The sequence below is a fragment of the Palaemon carinicauda genome, chromosome 26 (assembly GCF_036898095.1).
Source record: "Palaemon carinicauda isolate YSFRI2023 chromosome 26, ASM3689809v2, whole genome shotgun sequence".
Taxonomy (NCBI): Eukaryota; Metazoa; Arthropoda; class Malacostraca; order Decapoda; family Palaemonidae; genus Palaemon; species Palaemon carinicauda.
This window is the reverse complement of record NC_090750.1, coordinates 103,377,798-103,398,349: the sequence shown is the minus strand read 5'-3', so window position 1 is coordinate 103,398,349 and position 20,552 is coordinate 103,377,798. Positions and strand designations below refer to the sequence as shown.

The 20,552-nt window shown below is 37.0% G+C and overlaps 1 protein-coding gene across 2 annotated transcripts in view; it reads right to left on the bottom strand.

Moving 5' to 3' along the window:
- The window catches only part of PAN3 (Poly(A) specific ribonuclease subunit PAN3), a 54,853-nt gene that overhangs the window by 13,191 nt on the left and 21,110 nt on the right, over positions 1-20,552 (bottom strand). The window contains exons 2-5 of one of the 2 annotated variants that reach the window (XM_068350041.1): positions 18,964-19,111; positions 18,453-18,551; positions 8,544-9,108; positions 610-713 (exon numbers count right to left, since the gene is read on the bottom strand). In XM_068350041.1, coding sequence (XP_068206142.1) covers positions 610-713; positions 8,544-9,108; positions 18,453-18,551; positions 18,964-19,095 — 900 coding nt within the window. In that variant the 5' untranslated portion in view covers positions 19,096-19,111. The remainder of the gene's footprint in view (positions 1-609; positions 714-8,543; positions 9,109-18,452; positions 18,552-18,963; positions 19,112-20,552) is intronic. The other variant, XM_068350042.1, reaches the window with a different exon arrangement.

The window sequence follows — 20,552 nt, the reverse complement described above, 5'->3', positions numbered from 1 at the left end:
CAGCAAGATAAAATACCCACGTGAATAAGAGCGACTCTTCTTTGAAGCCAGATTTGCCAATAGTTCTAAAGATTCCATGCCGCCAAGCGGTCTCCTTCTCAATGTCAAAAACTATTCACACAATGCTGTTGTTTTCAAGACACCTAGCTAGGCACAATGCAAATAAAGGTAGGACATTACATCTTTTTTAACAGAACACAGCGATATTACATTACTTTTGTGAAGCCCATTTCGCAGCACAAGAATAAAAACCTTGAGGTATTGCTAAATATGTTACTACATTAACCCTTTTACCCCCAAAGGACGTACTGGTACGTTTCACAAAAGCCATCCCTTTACCCCCATGGACGTATCGGTACGTCCTTGCAAAAAAAATGCTATAAAAAATTGTTTTTCATATTTTTGATACTTTTTTGAAAAAATTCAGGCGTTTTCCAAGAGAATGAGACCAACCTGACCTCTCTATGACAAAAATTAAGGCTGTTAGAGCAATTTATAAAAAATATACTGCAAAATGTGCTGGGAAAAAAATAACCCCCTGGGGGTTAAGGGTTGGAAATTTCCAAATAGCCTGTGGGTTAAAGGGTTAACGCTATACAAGAAGCTTACCTTATATACAGAGGTAGCATATCCGAATATTGAAGACTTATTCAAGCCGTGTTGAGGCTCTAAAGGAACTAATTCATGGTACATGTCAACTTCTTGTGGAATATCTGTAAAGAAAAGAATTCACTATATTCTTTGGAGCTTTATTAAAATAAACCAGGAAAACAGGTAATTTCAAATATTTCTACGAAGCAAAATTAGTACGGAATTTCTTAATGCATTTCCGACTTTTTTCAAACAACTCTTGCATAGATCTTGCTATCTTCTTTACTTCACCTATTCTATAACACAACTTTTCATTCTAACGTCAGTAAATTTACAGGGAATTTCAAATATTTCTACGAAGCAAAATTAGTACGGAATTTCTTAATGCATTTCCGACTTTCTTCAAACAACTCTTGCATAGATCTTGCTATCTTCTTTACTTCACCTATTCTATAACACAACTTTCCATTCTAAGATCTGTAAATTTTGTACGGAAATTCTCGAGTAGTTGCCTACTCATAAGGGTAGTACCTTTTCATTCCAGCTGTGACCAAGTTGTGGAATGATCTTCCTAATCGGGTCGTTAAATCAGAACTTCAAAAGCTCAAAGCTGCAGCAAATGTTTTTATGTTGAACAGGCTGACATGTGTCATTTTATAATTCATATATGCCACATCTGTTTTCATGATGTTACTCATCTTAAAATATTTTATTGTTAATTTTTTTCTCATATCGTTTATTTTCTTATTTCCATTCCTCACTGGGCTATTTTACCTATTGGAGCCCTTGGGCTTATAGCATCTTGCTTTTCCAACTAGGGTTGTAGTTAATAATAATAATAATATTAATAATAATAATAATAATAATAATAATAATAATAATAATTACCTTGTATGAAGCCTAAAAGTTATCAATTCTTTTCAAGTTTCATTTCTTCAAATACTTTCTCCAATTCTATCACTTCATACTCTTACGCCTCACTCTTCCAGAGATAGCACACACCTTTCCCTTTTTTACATAACGATATTACAATTCTATTCCCCCTTTTCTGGCACCATGTTTATCTTAAACCTATTTCACTAAAGTCAATTTCTTTTAGCGAGGCATATTTGCACCGACTCGCAGCGGTGCCCTTTTAGCTCGGAAAAGTTTCCTGATCGCTGATTGGTTGGACAAGATAATTCTAACCAATCAGCGATCAGGAAACTTTTCCGAGCTAAAAGGGCACCGTTGCGAGTCGGTGCAAATCTGCCTCGCTAAAAGAAATGGACTATAGTTCATTAACATTATCTATTGCCGAGACTTTTCGCAAATTTTTAATAATTTTTTCACTCTTGATTCTGGAACTTGACCCATTGTTGTCTTTAAGATAATTCCTAATATCTAGGTCTGTCCCATTCTCTAATGAGGATGGCAGGTTCATCCTTGCCAAGATTCTTGGTCATGATGTGTCCTATTATGATAGCAATATTTTTAGATTTACTTCAGAAGCGGGTCTTCTGAAAGCAATTTAACTTTTAAAACGACATGTTTGCTTTTATGGTTTTAACTGAATATTCTTTTATTCTTTATTTTCGATAAATTATATCGGCATCAATGACCTTACATGTCAGGATGCCAGAAAACCTCAAATTAATCAATCAATCAATCTCTAAATGTTTCCATTGTTGTATAAACATAATTCCGTTCTCTGTCATTTCTTCATTTATCCAATCTTCCATTAACTATTTTACCAAAATCTGAGACTCATATACTTCTATATTCAGTACAATATACAAAATTTACTGGTATTTCAACTTACTTTCTTTGTGTACAGTACTGTTAACCCCTTTACCCAAATGGACGTATTGGTACGTTTCACAAAACTCATCCCTTTACCCCCATGGACGTACTGGTACGTCCTTGCAAAAAACTGCTATTTACAATTTTTTTGCATATTTTTGATAACTTTATGAGAAACTTCAGGCATTTTCCAAAAGAATGAGACCAACCTGACCTCTCTATGACGAAAATTAAAGCTGTTAGAGCAATTTAAAAAATATATATTGCAAAATGTGCTTGAAAAAAAAAAAACGCCCTGGGGGTTAAGGGTTGGTAAGTTCCAAATAGCCTGGGGGTAAAAGGGTTAATAAATTACTGTATGACTTGCATTTGAATAAAGTAATTTGTTAAGTAACAAGTGATCATTAAATTTTGATCTTATGGATTAAGGAAGACTCGAGCTTACACTATACTTTATAAGGAATTCATAGTCTACTGCATCTATTTGAAAAACTCGAGTTATCAAATAAAAAATAAAATAACTATAAAGAGAAGATGATAATGATGATCTTTGCGAGTAGGGTAGGAAAACTGTAACCAGCAGGACACAGTTTAACTAATGCATAATCTAGTAAAATATTGGTAGCAACTGGAGTCAATTTGAGTTTTTCTGCACACATGAATACACTTTATAAGGTTTGATAAATTAAATGGTAACCAGTACAGTAACAACAAACTACCTAGAAACAGTATCTAAAGTATTATAATTAACTTTTTGAACCCATTTACAAAATTCTGTGCAAAATATTTAAAAAATAAACTTCGAGGAAAAATTGTATCATGGATACTTAACATTTCAAGTTATGCGTATCCAATAGCAGCCCAAGCAAAGATATGACAAAAGGTTCAGAAAAAAAAGAAAACTTTCATTAATCATCCAGGAGATTCCTTTTTTAACAGTACAATCCACCGTACAAAAGAAAATTACCAATACTGTATACTGTATTTTAAAAAACACTTTGGAGTCCCTAGCAGAGCGAACACGCAAATTCAAAAGGACCTATTATTAACTACAATATTGTCACCCTCATAAACTTACTGCGTAAGTCATTTTCTCCAATTGTTGGTTAATAATAAAAACCTTCTCATTTACTACATCTTTATATCATTGTATTGAGCTTCAATTAACAAATTCTAATTCACAAATTCTTCTGTTAAGCATTTGTGAATTGAAGCTGAAGACAATGATATAAATAATTAGGAAATGAGAAGGTTTATTTTTGATTTCCCAACGAGTGGAGAAAATGACTTAGGCAGTTAGTTTATGAGGGTGACGATATACCAGACCCTTTAACTAAAGAATGTATATAATTTTATGAATTTTACCAGTGAAAAATTTGAATGAGCTAATTTTCATTTGGTAAATGTAGAGGACCCTTTAGCTATGGTAAGCAGCTCTTATAAAAGAACACAAAATCAAACTATTGTTCTCTATTCTAGGGTAGTACCATAGTCTCACACTGTCTTAGATTACTTCTGTTTCCTTTCTTCACTGGGCTATTTTCCTTGTTGGAACCCTTGGGCTTATAACAGTGGTTCTTAAACTTTTTTGCCTTGCACCCCCCTTTTGCAATAAGCATAGATCCCATGCCCCCCCTCCCCACCCTTGAAATTTCTGCCAAAGTAGAAAGTATTATTTCAATAAAATAAACATTGTTCATAGAAAATGGGTAAAATAAATATATTATGATGAAACAAAATTTTATCATAATCTTTTTTCAAACTGTTTTAGCATTATACAGATTACAGTTATTACTTTGATAGAAAATACTGGAAAAAATACAAATTACTGCAAAAATAAATTTTTTTTTTTACTTTTAATACAATCATTCATGGATCATGACCACATCAAAAAATATTACACATCCTCCTTAGTAATTGATTTATCCATATTTATGTAGTATTGTAAAACAAAAGCCATCATAATTACTGTATTTCTATTTTCATTGTTACTATTTTAACTACTTGCGCCCCCCTTGAAAGCTCCTGGCGCGCCCCCCAGTTTAAGAATCACTGGCTTATAACATCCTCCTTTTACAACTGGGGTTATAGCTTAGCTAGTAATAATAGCAAAAAAATAATATACAGTATGCAGCAAAAGCAATGCAATTTTTATTTTCGTACTGGACAAGAATTGTTCCTAAGTTGCCCCTAAGTATTAAAGCTAATATTTCAATTTGTAAACATGTGTATATATGAGAAAAAGTTGGCCACTTGTTATGAAAGACTTCTAACATTGAAAGATATTGGATCGTGAAAAACAAAACTATTTCATGCCAAAATATTATTCCAGAACAAGAACTAAATACGTTACTGTAGCATGAATCCCTCGGCTCTACGCGACTCCATGAGTCGTGGAACAGTCAGTCTGGATACAGTGAAACTGGGAAAGAGGATGGATTGAAAAAGAAAAGTTAAGCTGAGCATGGCCTCATGATAAAAGCTGATGCATTTGGATTAAGAATTCAAAGTTATTCATTCTTTTCGCTGTCGTAGTTTTGCGTGTAAAGCGAACATTAGTCAGGATCACGACTTTGATACTTCCAATAAATTATTAAAAGTCATAGCTTAGGCTATATCCAAGGCTGCATATGTATAGTCTCAAGGAGTTTCTCCGGGTCGAAGAAAAGAAATTATAAGTAAGCAAGTGAGCAAGGTGGACTGCTATCATTCCTATTAGAAATAAAACTACTGTAGATGGGCACTCAGTAGAGTGCAGACCTCCGCTGCGGCAGCTTATTACTCGACCTCGACCTTGGCATTCGATCTTAACATACGTTAATTTACGTGGATTTTCATACACTCAAATATGAACCAAGTTTGAAGTCCCTGTGAGAACGATGTCCAAACTTACGGCTGAATTAGGGGAATTGGAAATTTTGCTAGACCGTGACCTTGACCTTTGACCTTAACCTTTTATTTAATCATTTCCAGCTTTTAACAGAACAGTTAATCCCTGCAAGTTTCATTACTCTATGATTAAAACTATGGCCAGGAAGCCGTTAAAAAACAAATGCACACATAAACAGGAGCAAAAACACAATCTCCTTCCAACTTCATTGACGGAGATAATGAACTACTACAGGCTGAAGATGTAACTGTTTAGGAAACTTAGTTGTATATTCATGTTCTCCTTTCCCGGCTTTCCGTCAACTTTGAAAATCTCATCAATTAAAAGTTAACTACTAACCAATGACGGCGCGAATCGTTTTGTCTGCTACACTGTTGCATTCTTCTATCCATTTCCTTCCATTTAACACCAAACATGACAGCTTTCCATCAACTTTTAAAATCACATCGTTTTCCTCAACAAACTGTAATCGTTAATAACTAGTCAATAAAGATCTGGATCGTTCAATCAAGTGTACCATTGTAATTTCATGTCCCTCCTGTTTTACTTAGACACCAAGCAGCCATTTATTGTGAACTTTGAATCGATTGTCTTTTAATTACTTACTAATCGACAAAATTAAAAAACCGGTTCAGACGTTAATGCATATATCCTTCTAGTATACTGTAACAAGTTTCAGACAGATTGGCAGAGTATTAAGAGAGGAGTAGGCTTTTGAAATTACGACCTCAAAAATTATTAATTACTTAATAACCTAATAACTAATTATCAGACAAGTTTCTGTTCAGTGATCAACAAGCACTCACTTCTAGTCTACGTACTGAACTTCACGCCAACCCGGCAATTATTAACGGAGTTCTCGAAATTTCATTGCCTTTCACTTAATTGCTAATTAGCGAGATAGAATTTTGAAAAAATTCTTAACACTTTTACCCCCAAAGGACGTACTGGTACGTTTCACAAAACTCATCCCTTTACGGCCATGGACGTACCGGTACATCCTTGCAAAAAAATGATATTTAAATTTTTTTTTTGCATATTTTTGATAATTTTATGAGAAACTTCAGGCATTTTCCAAGAGAATTAGACCAACCTGACCTCTCTATGTCAAAAATTAAGGCTGTTAGAGCAATTCAAAAAAAATATACTGCAAAATGTGCTTGAAAAAAAATAACCCCATGGGGGTTAAGGGTTGGAAATTTCCAAATAGCCTGGGGGTAAAAGGGTTAAGAGTATTGATAGATACCGACCTGTAGAATGTCCCTACTAAGTTTCATGACAATTAGTTCCCAAATAATGGAGTACTGTAGACAAAAAATGAGTGTACAAACAAAGTACAAGAACATGAGTAGTGACTTGACAGGTCTTCAGCCTGTAAAAATTGTGATTGCCTAAGAGCGGCCTAAGGGTCATGGTTCAATTGATTTTACTGTACAGTAGTCCATTTCTTTTAGCGATGCATATTTGCACCGACTCACAGCGGTGCCCTTTTAGCTCGGAAAAGTTTCCGGATCGCTGATTGGTTGGACAAGAGAATTCTAACCAATCAGCGAGCAGGAAACTTTTCCGAGCTAAAAGGGCACCGCCGCGAGTCGGTGCAAATATGCATCGCTAAAAGAAATGGACTATAGTACATATATGTTACTGCCTATGTGAGCTGGGGATGGGGGGGGGGGAGTTTTGCAGGCCTATGGGTTTAAATGGAGAGTTATCAGCAGTCACTGCCTGGTTCCTCCTGGTCCTAGTTTTCCCTCTGCAGTTCAAGAGAAACTGAAAAATCCGTCACTTCACCTAGAATGACCTTATTAGCATATGTACATATTTCGGCATTATTTATACTTTAAATTCTACCGAGAGAACCTTTTCTTAAAAGCTACAATCGACATCACTACAACCCCCTTCCTAATATTTTATGAGATTTTTGAAAATTAATTTTATATATGAAATATTTGTTTTTGACGTTGTTAATAGTTTATATATGACATATCTCTTTTGACATTACTTTTTTAGAATGATTTATTGTTAATTTGTTCTCTTCAGTTATTTATTTCCTTATTTCCTTTCCTCACTGGGCTATTTTTCCCTATTGGAGCCCCTGGGCTTATAGCATCTTGCTTTTCCAATTAGGGTTGTAGCTTGGATAGTAATAATAATAATAATAATAATACAAGACTTGCCTCGTGTTTTGTCATGAACAGTACAGACATGAATATTCAATTTTGATCCCCCCGTAATACAGTATGACTTCCTTATCGGATAAAGTTTATCATATCCAAAAAAAATTCTCATGATCACTGATAGTGATAAGAAATCTTAATATACAAAATATCCATCAAGTGTGACAAACATTAAAAAACTTCTTGATATTTAACATAAGGAGGTGGGAAACTCACTTGAAAGGACTTTCAAACATCTGCGTATGTATGATAAATGAAATTAACCCACAATCTATGAAAGAGAAAATTTATTTTGAGCTTCGAAGGGACTATCTCCCCTCTCTTCAGAAACCAAATAATTACCTAACTGTTTGTTTTCTGAAGAGGAAGGGAGATGGTCCCTTCAAAAGCTCAAAATAAATTTCCTTTTTCATAGATTGTGGGTTAATTTTATTTATCTTTTACATACTAAATGAATTACTGAAGCATGTTGGCCAATAAGCAATTATATAGGAAGCTTGTAGGCCGTAATTGGACCAAACAAAGGGTGTATTTACTGAAGCTTTGTGACCTAAAGATTCTCTTAATATCATCAAGTCATATGGTAACCTATGCTTGAAACCCCTCTTATATAATCAATTCCTTCTTTCTCATCTGTTATTCTATTAAAATACATTAGAAAACACCTACTTCTCTTGTAATATTTTAAGGTATTTCTGTTACCCTTCTTAACCCTTTTACCCCCAAAGGACGTACTGGTACGTTTCACAAAAGCCATCCCTTTACCCCCATGGACGTACCGGTACGGCCTTGCAAAAAAATGCTATAAAATTTTTTTTTTCATATTTTTGATAATTTTTTGAGAAAATTCAGGCATTTTCCAAGAGAATGAGACCAACCTGACCTCTCTATGACAAAAATTAAGGCTGTTAGTGCAATTTAAAAAAAAATATACTGCAAAATGTGCTGGGGAAAAAATAACCTCCTGGGGGTTAAGGGTTGGAAATTTCCAAATAGCCTGGGGGTAAAAGGGTTAAAATGACTACTTGAAGGTCTGTAAAATATAAAAAAAATACTTAATCAGCAATCTTTAAAAAAGCAAAAAAACAGAACAACTTTTTTACCTGGAAACTGTTCAGGATCAATGTGTGCCATTGAAAGAGCATGTCTCTCTAATATTTCATGTCTCAGGTCATCACCCATAAAAAAATGAGGTGGATTATTCGAAGACCTAAGATGATGGACATGGGCAGGTGTGGGCGGCAGTACGTGAAATGGCGGGAACACCAGAGCCGGCTGTGGCGCTGGAAACGGCGCTGGAGAGGGAGCCGCGGCTCCGCCGGCAAAATTTTGGTCTTGAGCGGTGAAGAAGTAAGTTGTTCCTCCCACATTTTCGTGGTAGGTAGGCACACTGGAAGCATTACTCGTTTCTTCGCTTGAAGCAGTGACTTGCGGCGACCGCCTGCCTCTCGTGGGAGAGCCTTGCGGCGATGCCGGTCTCTGGGGAGACGCAACGGGGCCCGCTGGAGACGACCTTGTCATGGCTGTAAAACCCAGTGAAGATGAAGTGCCAAGGCTAGGAGATCCTATGCCGGATAAAGTATGGAAGGATGGAGTCGAAGATGAATGGGCTAGACCAGAATTTCCACTAGCGCCTGGCACAAAATCTGGGATATTCCCAACAGTAGACTGGAAAGATTACAATGCATATTATTAGGATTATTACCTTCTACTAGAAAATTAATCTATGTAAACAATTGTATGGGTAACCTACTACAAAATTAACTACTGCACCCATGCATTGAAGCTATAACTATGTACAGTAGCATATATGAAAAAGTTGATAAAATATTTTCCAATTTTCGATAAATTTCTGCATAAGGCAGAAATTTTAAACATAACCAAAAACTAATATACCATACAAGAATTAAATGGGATTGCATCATAAAATTTAGGTCACAGGCCATAAACAAAGGCACTAAGCCACTTCTTCACAAGGCATTTTGGATAAGAAAAAATATACTACAATACACCATATATATACACTCATAATTTTGGAAATAGTTGTAACTTTAACATAGCCACACTCCATGAAATAAAATATGAAAAATGCACATAGAACTTTTGAGAAGCTTCACTTACTGTATAACATATTACCCTGTTTCTTACTTTCTTCCAATTAATAGCACATTACTTCTGTCAATGCTTAAGCACCTATGATACAAAAAGATGGTACATTCATTAAACCTACATGACCAACTATATAATCTTCAAGGGAAAGGAAGTGTCTTTATTTCTTAACAAATCTATACCCAGCACAGCGAGAAATGGATGATAGGGTAGAGCACCTGGTCTTACAGGGATTCCCCCATTGTTGCCACATCTTCACAGCTCACCACGCCTCCTTACTCCCTCTCTGTTGCCAAACTGTACGAATTGGCATTTTCCGATATTACTTCACTCTCTCTAGCTATAACTTACTTCTCTACCAATAAAATCAGAATATGCGTAGCTAAATCCCATGGCAGGTAACCGCAACTACACAACTTCAAGCTAGGTTTCTACTGACATGAGTACTGTCTGGACTTTTTTAATTTACAGATTCTAAATATCATCTCATCTAATACAAACCTTGTAAATAATTCAGTATGTTTATGCAATAAGAAGACTAAGTTATCTATAGATCTCTCATTTTTCAGATGAAGTGAAATTACATATTGCCCAAATAGCATGTCTTCAAGTAAGGACGACATTATCTTACAATGTTTGGTGAATACGACTAATCTTCCATAAGTTAATAAGAAAATATGTTTTAACTTCTGATGTTTGCTTGTAAAAAAAAAACAAGGTGGATTATTTCCTGTGGTGGCAGAAGAAAATGGAGGAATGCAGTTCCTGACCAAAACAGCATAAAAGCCTCTCTCATTTCCCTTTGGTAACCAATTTGGATTGCTGCGTTAGCCGAGTTTCTCTTAACTTTTGATCTTCATTGTGGCTACCAAGAGTAAAACAGACAAAGGCCAGGCCTTTGAAGAAAATAAAGCCATCAATACAGAAATAACATTAGACATTGGGAAACAGGCAGAAAAGAGAAACACTGACTAACATTGGCCACGTACCACTACTAAGACGTTCGACTGTCGTGTCGATTATACAGGACAAAGATCGTATCCTTGAGCATGTGATAGGATCTACTTCCAGGAATTAAACGGTAATTATGAAACTGCATAGGGGGTTTCATTATTTGAGATGGAGAGATTGTTAGTACTTCAGTTGAAAGACTAGTGTCAACAATGTATCCCAGTGAGGAGAATAAGTAAGGAATTTTTCAGTTTTATTTTCTTAATCCTACTTATGCTTTTATGCCATAAAATGTGGTTTTGTCCTACGTTATGATTTTAAAACTGCATTAGCATAAGTGAGTAACTTTGGTACCTTTTCATTTTTGTGTTCCTACTTGTGCCAAGAGTAGTAACAAGTCGTACAAACAAATCTTTGTTGTAACCAGAAAACTTTGCAGTACAAAGGTTGTTTCAAAATGGCTGACTAATTATTGATTGCAACAACTGCAAATATATATTTCATTAACCAAATCCTCATCTTAATAAAAACAGCCACAAAATTGAAACAAGAAAAAAAAGCTTGATAAAACATCACAGCAGACCTATTTCTCTTCCTTTCTCGTCCCTTAACAGTCCCTTAATAGGAGACTTATCATCATTAGAATGGAGGAAGTCCTTATAACCGAACCATCTACAGTATTTACTAACCTGTGAAATACCAATGCACTTCAGAAGTCCTGAGGAGGAGCGAAAAACGAAGACTCCTGTTAAGCTCCTAACTACACGAGCATCAAGATGCCACTGGAGTTAGGCGAGGTTCCTACTAGGAGATTGGTTACACAGTTGCGGAGACAACTCGAAGTACAGTATGGTAATTGGGAGCCGTCACAGTATCCTGAGATAGCTGTCATCAATAGACTATAGAGAATTGATCAACAGAAAGGTAGGTCATCCAGAAGAATCTGGTACATTGAAAGAGTCCTGAATGCTACCAATCTTCCTGGACCTAGATAGCAGTCACTGGAAGATATTCTGGAACTGAAGAGCAGCACTGTATGCTGGAAGTTCCAGATTAACCGTCAAGGGAACAGATACTTCGATAATTCCTCATGAGCAACAAGCCTTTCTGGCAAGCATGAATGTGAGGAACCCTCTGGTCCTACTCAGTGACTATGCATGTCTGCTAGAACATACCCCTTGTTAGGAATGGACCTTACTTACAGCTCTATCACCGATAAGACTTCATGGACCCCTTCAACATTGCCTACATGTCCCTCTCCTAGATGAAGGTATTCTGGAACGCAAATTGTAAACCCTTTCCACTTGGTAGCAATCGTGTGTGTGTGGATAATTGCTTTCGTTAAGCTCACGCAAGTGGACAATTGTGTTTGTGAAATGTGTGCTTGGGTACCAACGAAGAAGAGGAAGGCAAGAAAGTACTTCAAGATCATCTTCTACAGTAGTTGTGCAGGCCAATAACAATGATCTTGTGGGGAAAAAGTCCCAACACAACCAGACGATGCGCCATTATCATTTTTCTGGGATCAGGAGGACACTGAAGGAAAAGAGTTCCACCACATTCAGCCAGCAGGATACTGTTCATCCAACAAAGCACCAGTGAAGTCTAAGAAAAACCAACTCCTTAGTTCATGCTGTCGTCGCCACTGTAAGGCCACTAACGAGGGATAGAACAGCAACATATGTTCCTGTCGGGTGTCGGACGGCAAGCCCGACAGGAATAAGTATGTTTTATAGGTAGTAAGTTGGCAAGGGCACCAACCACCCATTGAGATACTACAGTTATTGGGTCCTTTGACTGCCCAGATAGTACTACAGTGGATCCCTCCTTATGGTTAGGATCATTTTTCCTTTGCCTACACATACACCAATTAGTGTGGCCTATTCTTTTCACATTCTTCTCTGTCCCCATACACCTGACAACACTGAGATTACCAAACAATTCATCTTTGGTCAAGGGGTTAACTACTGCGATATAATTGTTATTAACTACTTCCCTCTTGGTAATGGTACAAGAGACTCTAGCTACGTTAAGAAGCTCTTCTAGGACACTTCAAAATTAAACCATTGTTCCCTAGTCTTGGGTAGTGCTACAGCCTCCATACCTTGGTCTTCCACCATCTTGGGTTAAGAGTTATTTTACTTGAGGGTACACTTGGGCACACTATTCTATTTCATTTCTCTTCCTCTTGATTTTTTTTTTCTACGTTTTAATAGTTTATATATGAAAGACTTAATTCAATGTTGTTCTTAGAATAATTTATTTGAGTTGACTTCTTCTCTTGCAGTTTATTTTTCCTTTTTTTCTTTCCTCATTGGGCTATTTTTCCCTGTTGGAGCCCTTGGACTTGTAGCATGCTGTCTTTCCAACTAGGGTAAGTTAGCAATAATAATAATAATAATAATAATAATAATAATAATAATAATAATAATAAGTCTCAATTACAATTATCAGAAAACACTGCAAAACTTTGCATTACTCAATAATGACTGCCTGCCAGAGCATTTATTCAATCTGGAAGAAAAGACAAAGATTAAAATGGCCATCTTAGTTTGCCGAGAGGTATGTCAGTACTGTCCGATGGCTGAAATCAAAGTGAGAGTTGCTCCACCTGTCGAGTGGGCGGGGGCACTCCCCCCCAACTATTTAATCACCTTGTTAAAAGTTTAAATGAGAGAGAGAGAGAGAGAGAGAGAGAGAGAGAGAGAGAGAGAGAGAGAGAGAGAGAGAGAGAGAGAGAGAGAGAGAGAATGAATTAATCCTAACTTTTTTCTTTACAGCAGGGCTAAGTTACTTACACGATCTGTTATGCAGTATTTGTTACTATGCATATATGGATAATGTACAACTGTTCAATATGCTAATACCGTGCTATATGTGTACTAAGTCATAAAGATTACTGTACGTCACAACCATAAGAGCAATTTCGCTGCGTAAAACTTCTTAGAAAAAAGTAAGTGGTGTATGTGCACTGTATACAGTAGTCCATATTTTTTTTGTTTTTTTCACTTTAAATGTATTATACATTCATTGAAGAACTAATGAAGAACTACAGTAACAGTGTTCAGTACAGTATAAGAACTACTAAATGTAATTACAGACAAAATAATATTAGGTGACAAGTTGGCGGGTGGTAAGGCAACCGAGTGAAGACAGCGACCGCTTACGAGTGATGTTGTTTCAGCTAATTAAGCTGTACAATAGTGATTACACTGTACATTTATTACAGCAGTTTCCTCTGCCAATGAAGTTGGAAGGAGGTTATGTTTTACCCTGTTTGTTTGCGAAAAGCTTCCTGGCCATAATTTTAATCGTGGCGTAATGAAACTTGCAGGGATTAACTGCACAGGGACACAGAGGAAAAGGTAAAATAAAGTAAGGTTTGAACACGAGGGGACCACGTGGGTACCGCATGAGACACATAGGGTCGGGGGACACAAAGGGTCACACTGGGTGAATAGAGCACGGTGAGATGTGAGTCACGTCACGACCAGAAACTTACTGGAGGTCGAGACCTGAGCGAGCACGCTCTCTGACCCCGGGTCGCCTCATGGCGCGTATTCCTCCGCCAGAGGTTACCCCCATAGAAAACAGAAAATTCTGGTCGGTTGGGAGGAGATCCCAGATACTCCTAAGAAAGTAGTTCGAGGTAAGTACTCCATGTTGAAACAATGTCCAATTCAAGTAATCAGCCATAAGTTTGGAACTTGTCACAGACTTCAAACTTGGCTCATATTTGAGAGTATGAAAATCCAAGCCAATTAATACATGTTAAGGTCAAAAGTCAAGGTCAAGCAAAAGGTCGAGAAATAGGATGTCGCGGCGGAGGTATGCGCTCTACCGATTGTCCCTCTAGTTTACACTACAGTATCAAGAACTATTGATAGTTAAGAAGTGTTTTATTATTACGTACCCATAGAGTAACATGGCAACGTCATATGAGTTGTCTTACTTTAAATACCAAGTACTACTGTAGCTGTGATAGTAATTTAAAATTACATTTGTACAATAGTACAGTATAGACTAAAATACTATGGAAATAAAGTAGCCAGATACTCGGTATTAGCCGACCGTACAGTCAGTGGTCAGTTGGGTTATGAGTTGATTCACCATAAGACACAAAAATTAGGCAGATTTTCAATCTTCGCGGTGGTCTCTATTATCTAACCCCTGCAAAGATCGAGGGCTGACTATGAATAAAAAGGCATACAGTACTGTAAATAGAACACATGAAATAATCTGGCATGTAATAAACTTTAAATATACAATACAATACTGTAATGAAATAAAGTAAAATAAATCAGGTTATGTTTTTGCCCTTGTTTGTGTGTTGTTGTGTTTGCTTATGAACAGCTTCCTGGCCACAATTTTAATCATACAGTAATGAAACTTACAGGGATTAGCTGTTATGTAAAAAGCTGGAAATTGTTAATTTTAAAACATCAAAGTCAAAGGTTAAGGTCATGGTCAAGCATATAGTCAAATTCACGTAGTCATACATAAGTTTGGACATCGTTGTCACAGAGGCTTCAAACTTGGTTCATATTTGAGTGTATGAAAATCCACGCCAATTATTACATGTTAAGGTCAAGAAATAACCTGCCGTGGCAAAGGTCTGCGCTCTATTGAGAGCCCCCCTAGTTTAAATGATCTTTTCAAAGTGTTTTTGTTGAATAAAAAGCTGGAAAGTAGGTATCTGACCTGCAGATAGAGGACCCATTATCAATCAAGAATCAAACTCTAAAGATGAGAGTAAAATAACTCTTCTCAGCCCAGAAAAAATAGCCAAACACTGTGCATAGAATTTTGATTGGACGTTGTATGCTATTTGGCTTATTTGATGGTTGGGGGGGAGTGGTTAGGAAATGTTTGGGTGCTCGATTTGGCATGCAAATTGCATGGTGGGAGAACTTCCTTTAGCTACAACTACATACTGAAACTTATAGTTCTTTTTTTTCTAATAAAAGAAAAAAATCCTCCCAAACCCCACTCCATTTACAGAGTTGAACTAGAGGGGCACTCAGTAGAGCGCAGACCTCTGCCGCGGCAGCCTATTTCTCAACCTTGACCTTTGACCTTAACATTGGCATGGATATTCATACACTCAAATATGAAATAAGTTTGAAGTCTGTGACAATGATGTCCAAATTTATGGCTGATTACGTGAGTTGGACATTTTGTTTGACCGAGACCTTCCTAAATTTAATCATTTCCAGCTTTTCACAAACAGTTAACCCGCACAAGGTTCATTACTCTACGATTAAAATTGTGACCAGGTAGTTGTTCAAAAACAACCCCACACACAAACAGGGGGTAAAACATAACCTCCTTCCAACTTCGTTGGCGGAGGTAATGAGGCAACACCACTGGATATACATAAAGCTCAAACTAAAAGTAAAGTGTAACTTCTGGCGTGTTTAGCGAGTCTATAACTGACTAATAAACAAGACACAACTTTACCAGAAATGTAGCTCCCAGAAAGGACACTTAGCAATAACACCCCTGAAATCTTGGCATCAAAAGCTCTCTAGGACTTTCGGGAAGAACTAAGCACGGTAACTAGTTGGGCCTAGCTTCAAGAGTGTATTTGACCTGCCACTGTACCCTAAGTATCCTCTGAATGCAAACTCTCCTCCCAGAGCGAGAACAAGCAACGTTACCAGACACCAAATTGTACATAGTGTATACTCAACAGCAGGTGTTCTCTTAATCCATAAGCGTACAAATGTTACATCACGATAAGGTGGCTAAAATTACTACCAACAAGCACAAGCCACAAAATAGAATACTGTACAGTCCAAGCAGCAATATTTTAAAAGTTACCCAAAATCACTAAATCATTTCAGTATCTAATGTATTTCCACAGTTACACCAACTTTTAGATATAATTCCTGTGTATGAAGTGGAAATATGACAAATTCGTAGATAATTTGTATCTTTCCCCATTATGGATATATCTTTCGGGAAAGCTGGAAGGTAGCCAATTAGACTTTTGGTGCGAGGTGGCAACCCTACTAATAACTTGGGTAGGGGTTGGCTAGTGGTACCAGCGACCTGTATATAACTCGCAGAGTGATGAACCAGCTACTTTTTCTTCCTGGCTTGTAGAGAGGGGGACGTTTCCGCTCTCTCCTCCTCACGCTGCCATAGACATTGACGAATATTATTGTTTTGCGCTCATTTTACGCTTACGTTCTCTTTTCCAAGTGTGATTGGGCTTAGTTGATATGTGAAATTATAACTAATTTATTGATATAGCATCAGAATATTTATTAGTTTATTTTCAGGTGGCATTTAGTCTTAATGTGCTACCAGTTAGCAAATATTTTAAACCAATATTAACCCTTTTACCCCCAAAGGACGTACTGGTACGTTTCACAAAACTCATCCCTTTACATTTTTTTTTTTCATATTTTTGATGATTTTTTGAGAAACTTCAGGCATTTTCCAAGAGAATGAGGACAACCTGACCTCTCTATGACGGAAATTAAGGCTGTTAGAGCAATTTAAAGAAAATATACTGCAAAATGTGCTTGAAAAAAAAATAACCCCTGGGGGTTAAGGGTTGGAAAGTTCCAAATAGCCTTGGGGTAAAAGGGTTAAGAGGGACACGGGGTTGACGAGTACAAACTGATGTCTTATGTTAGGTTAAGACATACACCAGTACTCTCAAATCTTTACTCAAGGTATAACTTTAAGGTACAGTATTTTCCCCCAGTTTCCATTTCAATGTCCAGCTTTTTTCAGCTGATTTCATTTCATTGCTGGGTAACTAGGGAGAGTGTATTTGCTCTAAAATTGTCCTTCAATCTACAGGATTTCGACAATAACTAACCAGAAACTTATAAATCTTCACTGAAAGGTTCTAGTCAAAGTCATAATGGAAAAATACACACGTCAACATACTGGACAAAATATATACCCAATACTGCACAAAGAATATGGCACAATATATAGATAAAATTAGTTATAACTTTTGTAAAATGCAAATGAATCTGAAAATATCATAGGAGAGAGAAAGATAGACGTACAGTAGTGATACATTGCAAAAACGACAGCGCATTACAGATTTCTACTAATGATTACAAAATGATATACGTAAGCAATATTATTATACAAATGATTGGGATGCCTGAGGACAGGAAGCGTTCGTGAGCAATGTACCAACTGTGTGTCACACGATCGTACATAGTAACGACATTTCTCTTTTTTTGTACATACTGTAGTCTCCTTTGTATCTTCGCTCTCCCCTCGCACTGATAACGACCTGAATCAACTGAGTAACTTTATTACAGAACGTCAGCTTATATATACATCAATTCTGGGCAAGAAGGCCATAACATATAACAGGCTGTTTCCTGTTCAACCAACAACGGTTTCTGTTAACATTTAACGGTGAGAAAAAGAGACAAGTTGATTCAGATCGTTATCAGTGCGAGGGAAGAGCGAAGATACAAAGGAGACTATATACAAAAAAAGAGATGTCGTTACTATGTACGATCGTGTGACACACGGTTGGTACAGCAACGTGTAAAAACCATGCAAAATTAGGAGCCAACAAACGAGAAGACATATTAAAAAATAGAGCCTGCTTTAATCATCCAATCTAATCCTGAAACTAGCATAGTTTGAAATAATACACTCTAAACTAAACATTTTCTAAGGCTTAAAAATAGACATATGTAAGTGCAATGCTTTGTACTAACCTAGGACAACTCAAACATCAACACGACAAAATGAGAAAGCAAGTGTATCTAAAAAGGGAGTTATCGCAGAGTACAGAAAAAAGCCTACAATCCACAAAAGCATGAGAATGAAACAAAGAATGGCTAGCAACACACAAAAAAGTCCTGATTCACTTCATACCAAAGCACAGTGCAGTGCCGTACTTCAAGACCGACATGCAACAAAATTCCTGAACAACAAAAAGGAGAAGCTGCAAAACTACCTACCACACTAACTTTCCTTGAGCCAACGCCATCTAAACTCAAAGCAGCAACGCACTTGGTGAGAGACGTGTTTTGCTGAGAGTTGTTTAATTGTTGTCGATTCTAAAATGAAACCAATGTCAAGGAATGATAACCACTCTAGCTGTGTGCTTCTACCAGCTTCTCAAAATGTAATTATCAAAACAGTTCACAAACAGTGCTGCAGTACAGTACACTCAAAAATATTTCTGAATTTTAAAATGGAGTTTTTATGATAAAACAAAGTTTTATGAATACTTACCTGGCAGTTATATATACTGTATATAGCTTCGAATATATATATAACTGCCAGGTAAGTACTATTCATAAAAATGGAGTTTTTATGATAAAACAAAGTTTTATGAATACTTACCTAGCAGTTATATATATATTCGAAGCTATATATATATAACTGCCAGGTAAGTACTATTCATAAAATTGGTGGTACATTTCTGATGATACTTTTAAAACTGTAAACAACACGAAAACAACTCACGCTTATGTATGTAGCAAGCTTTGACTCTTGGGGAAGGCCATTTACTTGGCCAGTTCCAGGCGGTGTTGACGACGCTACTGCTGCATTAGCTGCTTGCTGGGGGATACCCAAGTTGAGAAACATGGGGTCCATCCTCACAAGTCTCTACCTGCAAAGAATATGTTATAATTTAAACAAATTTTGTATCCATAAGAGGCTTAACCCTTTTACCCCCAAAGGACGTACTGGTACGTTTCACAAAACCCATCCCTTTACCCCCATGGACGTACCGGTACGTCCTTGCAAAAAAATGCTATTAAAATTTTTTTTTCATATTTCTTATAATTTTTTTGAGAAAATTCAGGCATTTTCCAAGAGAATGAGACCAACCTGACCTCTCTATGACAAAAATTAAGGCTGTTAGAGCAATTTAAAAAAAATATACTGCAAAAGTGCTGGGAAAAAATAACCCAAAAATCACAACTTCCTAAAAGTAATTTGTATTTTTCCTAAATACTGCATACAAACAAGAGTCCTTGATTAGGAATACTGTGTGCTTCCAGTAAAGTTGGATGTAACAAATCTGGAAGTAATTTGTATTTTTCTTAACGTACAAACCTTTAGCTATTTAATAAGAGATTATCCTTTCGGCGAAGCTGAAACTAGCTGTAAGACTTTTCAGCGAAGTGAAACTACCCTATAGCTAGTTAGCAGTAGAGATACTCTGATCACTTTTTTTTCTTTTCGCTTGGAGAGAGTAGACGTTTCATCTCTTTCTCCCCCAACCTGTTTTTACTGGCCTTTGACTTTTATCTCAACAAGGTAGCAGTCGTTACCAGGAGGGTTGGGGACCTCCCAATTTGACCTGAAATCTAGGACTTGCGGGGTGGTTGAGGCTGGAAGCGCAACTTGAAGGACTGGGGATTTTATAGTTAAGAAAAATACAAAATACTTTAAATTTTAAAATTCTGCGATTGGTTTCTACACCAATACAAAACTTTGTCCTTTAACATGACAAATTCATAGGTAATTTGTATTTTTCCTAACTATACAAACCTTAGCTATTTAATATGGGTTAGTACTTTCGGCGTACCTGAAATGACGAGCCAGTAGAATTTTAACGAGGGTTTACTACCCCACCGCTAGTTAGCGGGGGGTAGGGAGGGTAGCTTGCTAAACCCCCCCCCCCCCCCCCTCACACACACACCTGTGCTTGAGCTCACTTTGCTTAGAGGTAGGACTTCAAGGGGGATAGGGCTGGCGGGCAAGTTTGATTAAATAGCTAAGGTTTGTATAGTTAGGAAAAATACAAATTACCTACGAATTTGTCATTTGTTCCGTAACTGACATATAAACCACGCTATTTAATATGGGTGACTCACCTGTTAGGAAGGGTGGAGAGTCCCAGCCAGTACTGGCTTTTGGCTTTGCCCGGGGACTCAGTATCTGAGTGTGTCAGCACTCAACAATAAGGAGTCCCTGCACCTCGCTAGAACCTTGCTACGCAAGGGCTGCTGCCTACATAAGCTGTGTGTGAAGGTATGAAGTGTGACTCGTCCCAGGAAGTTGACCAGTAATCCCTTAGATGGAAACTTTAGGCTAGGACTCTC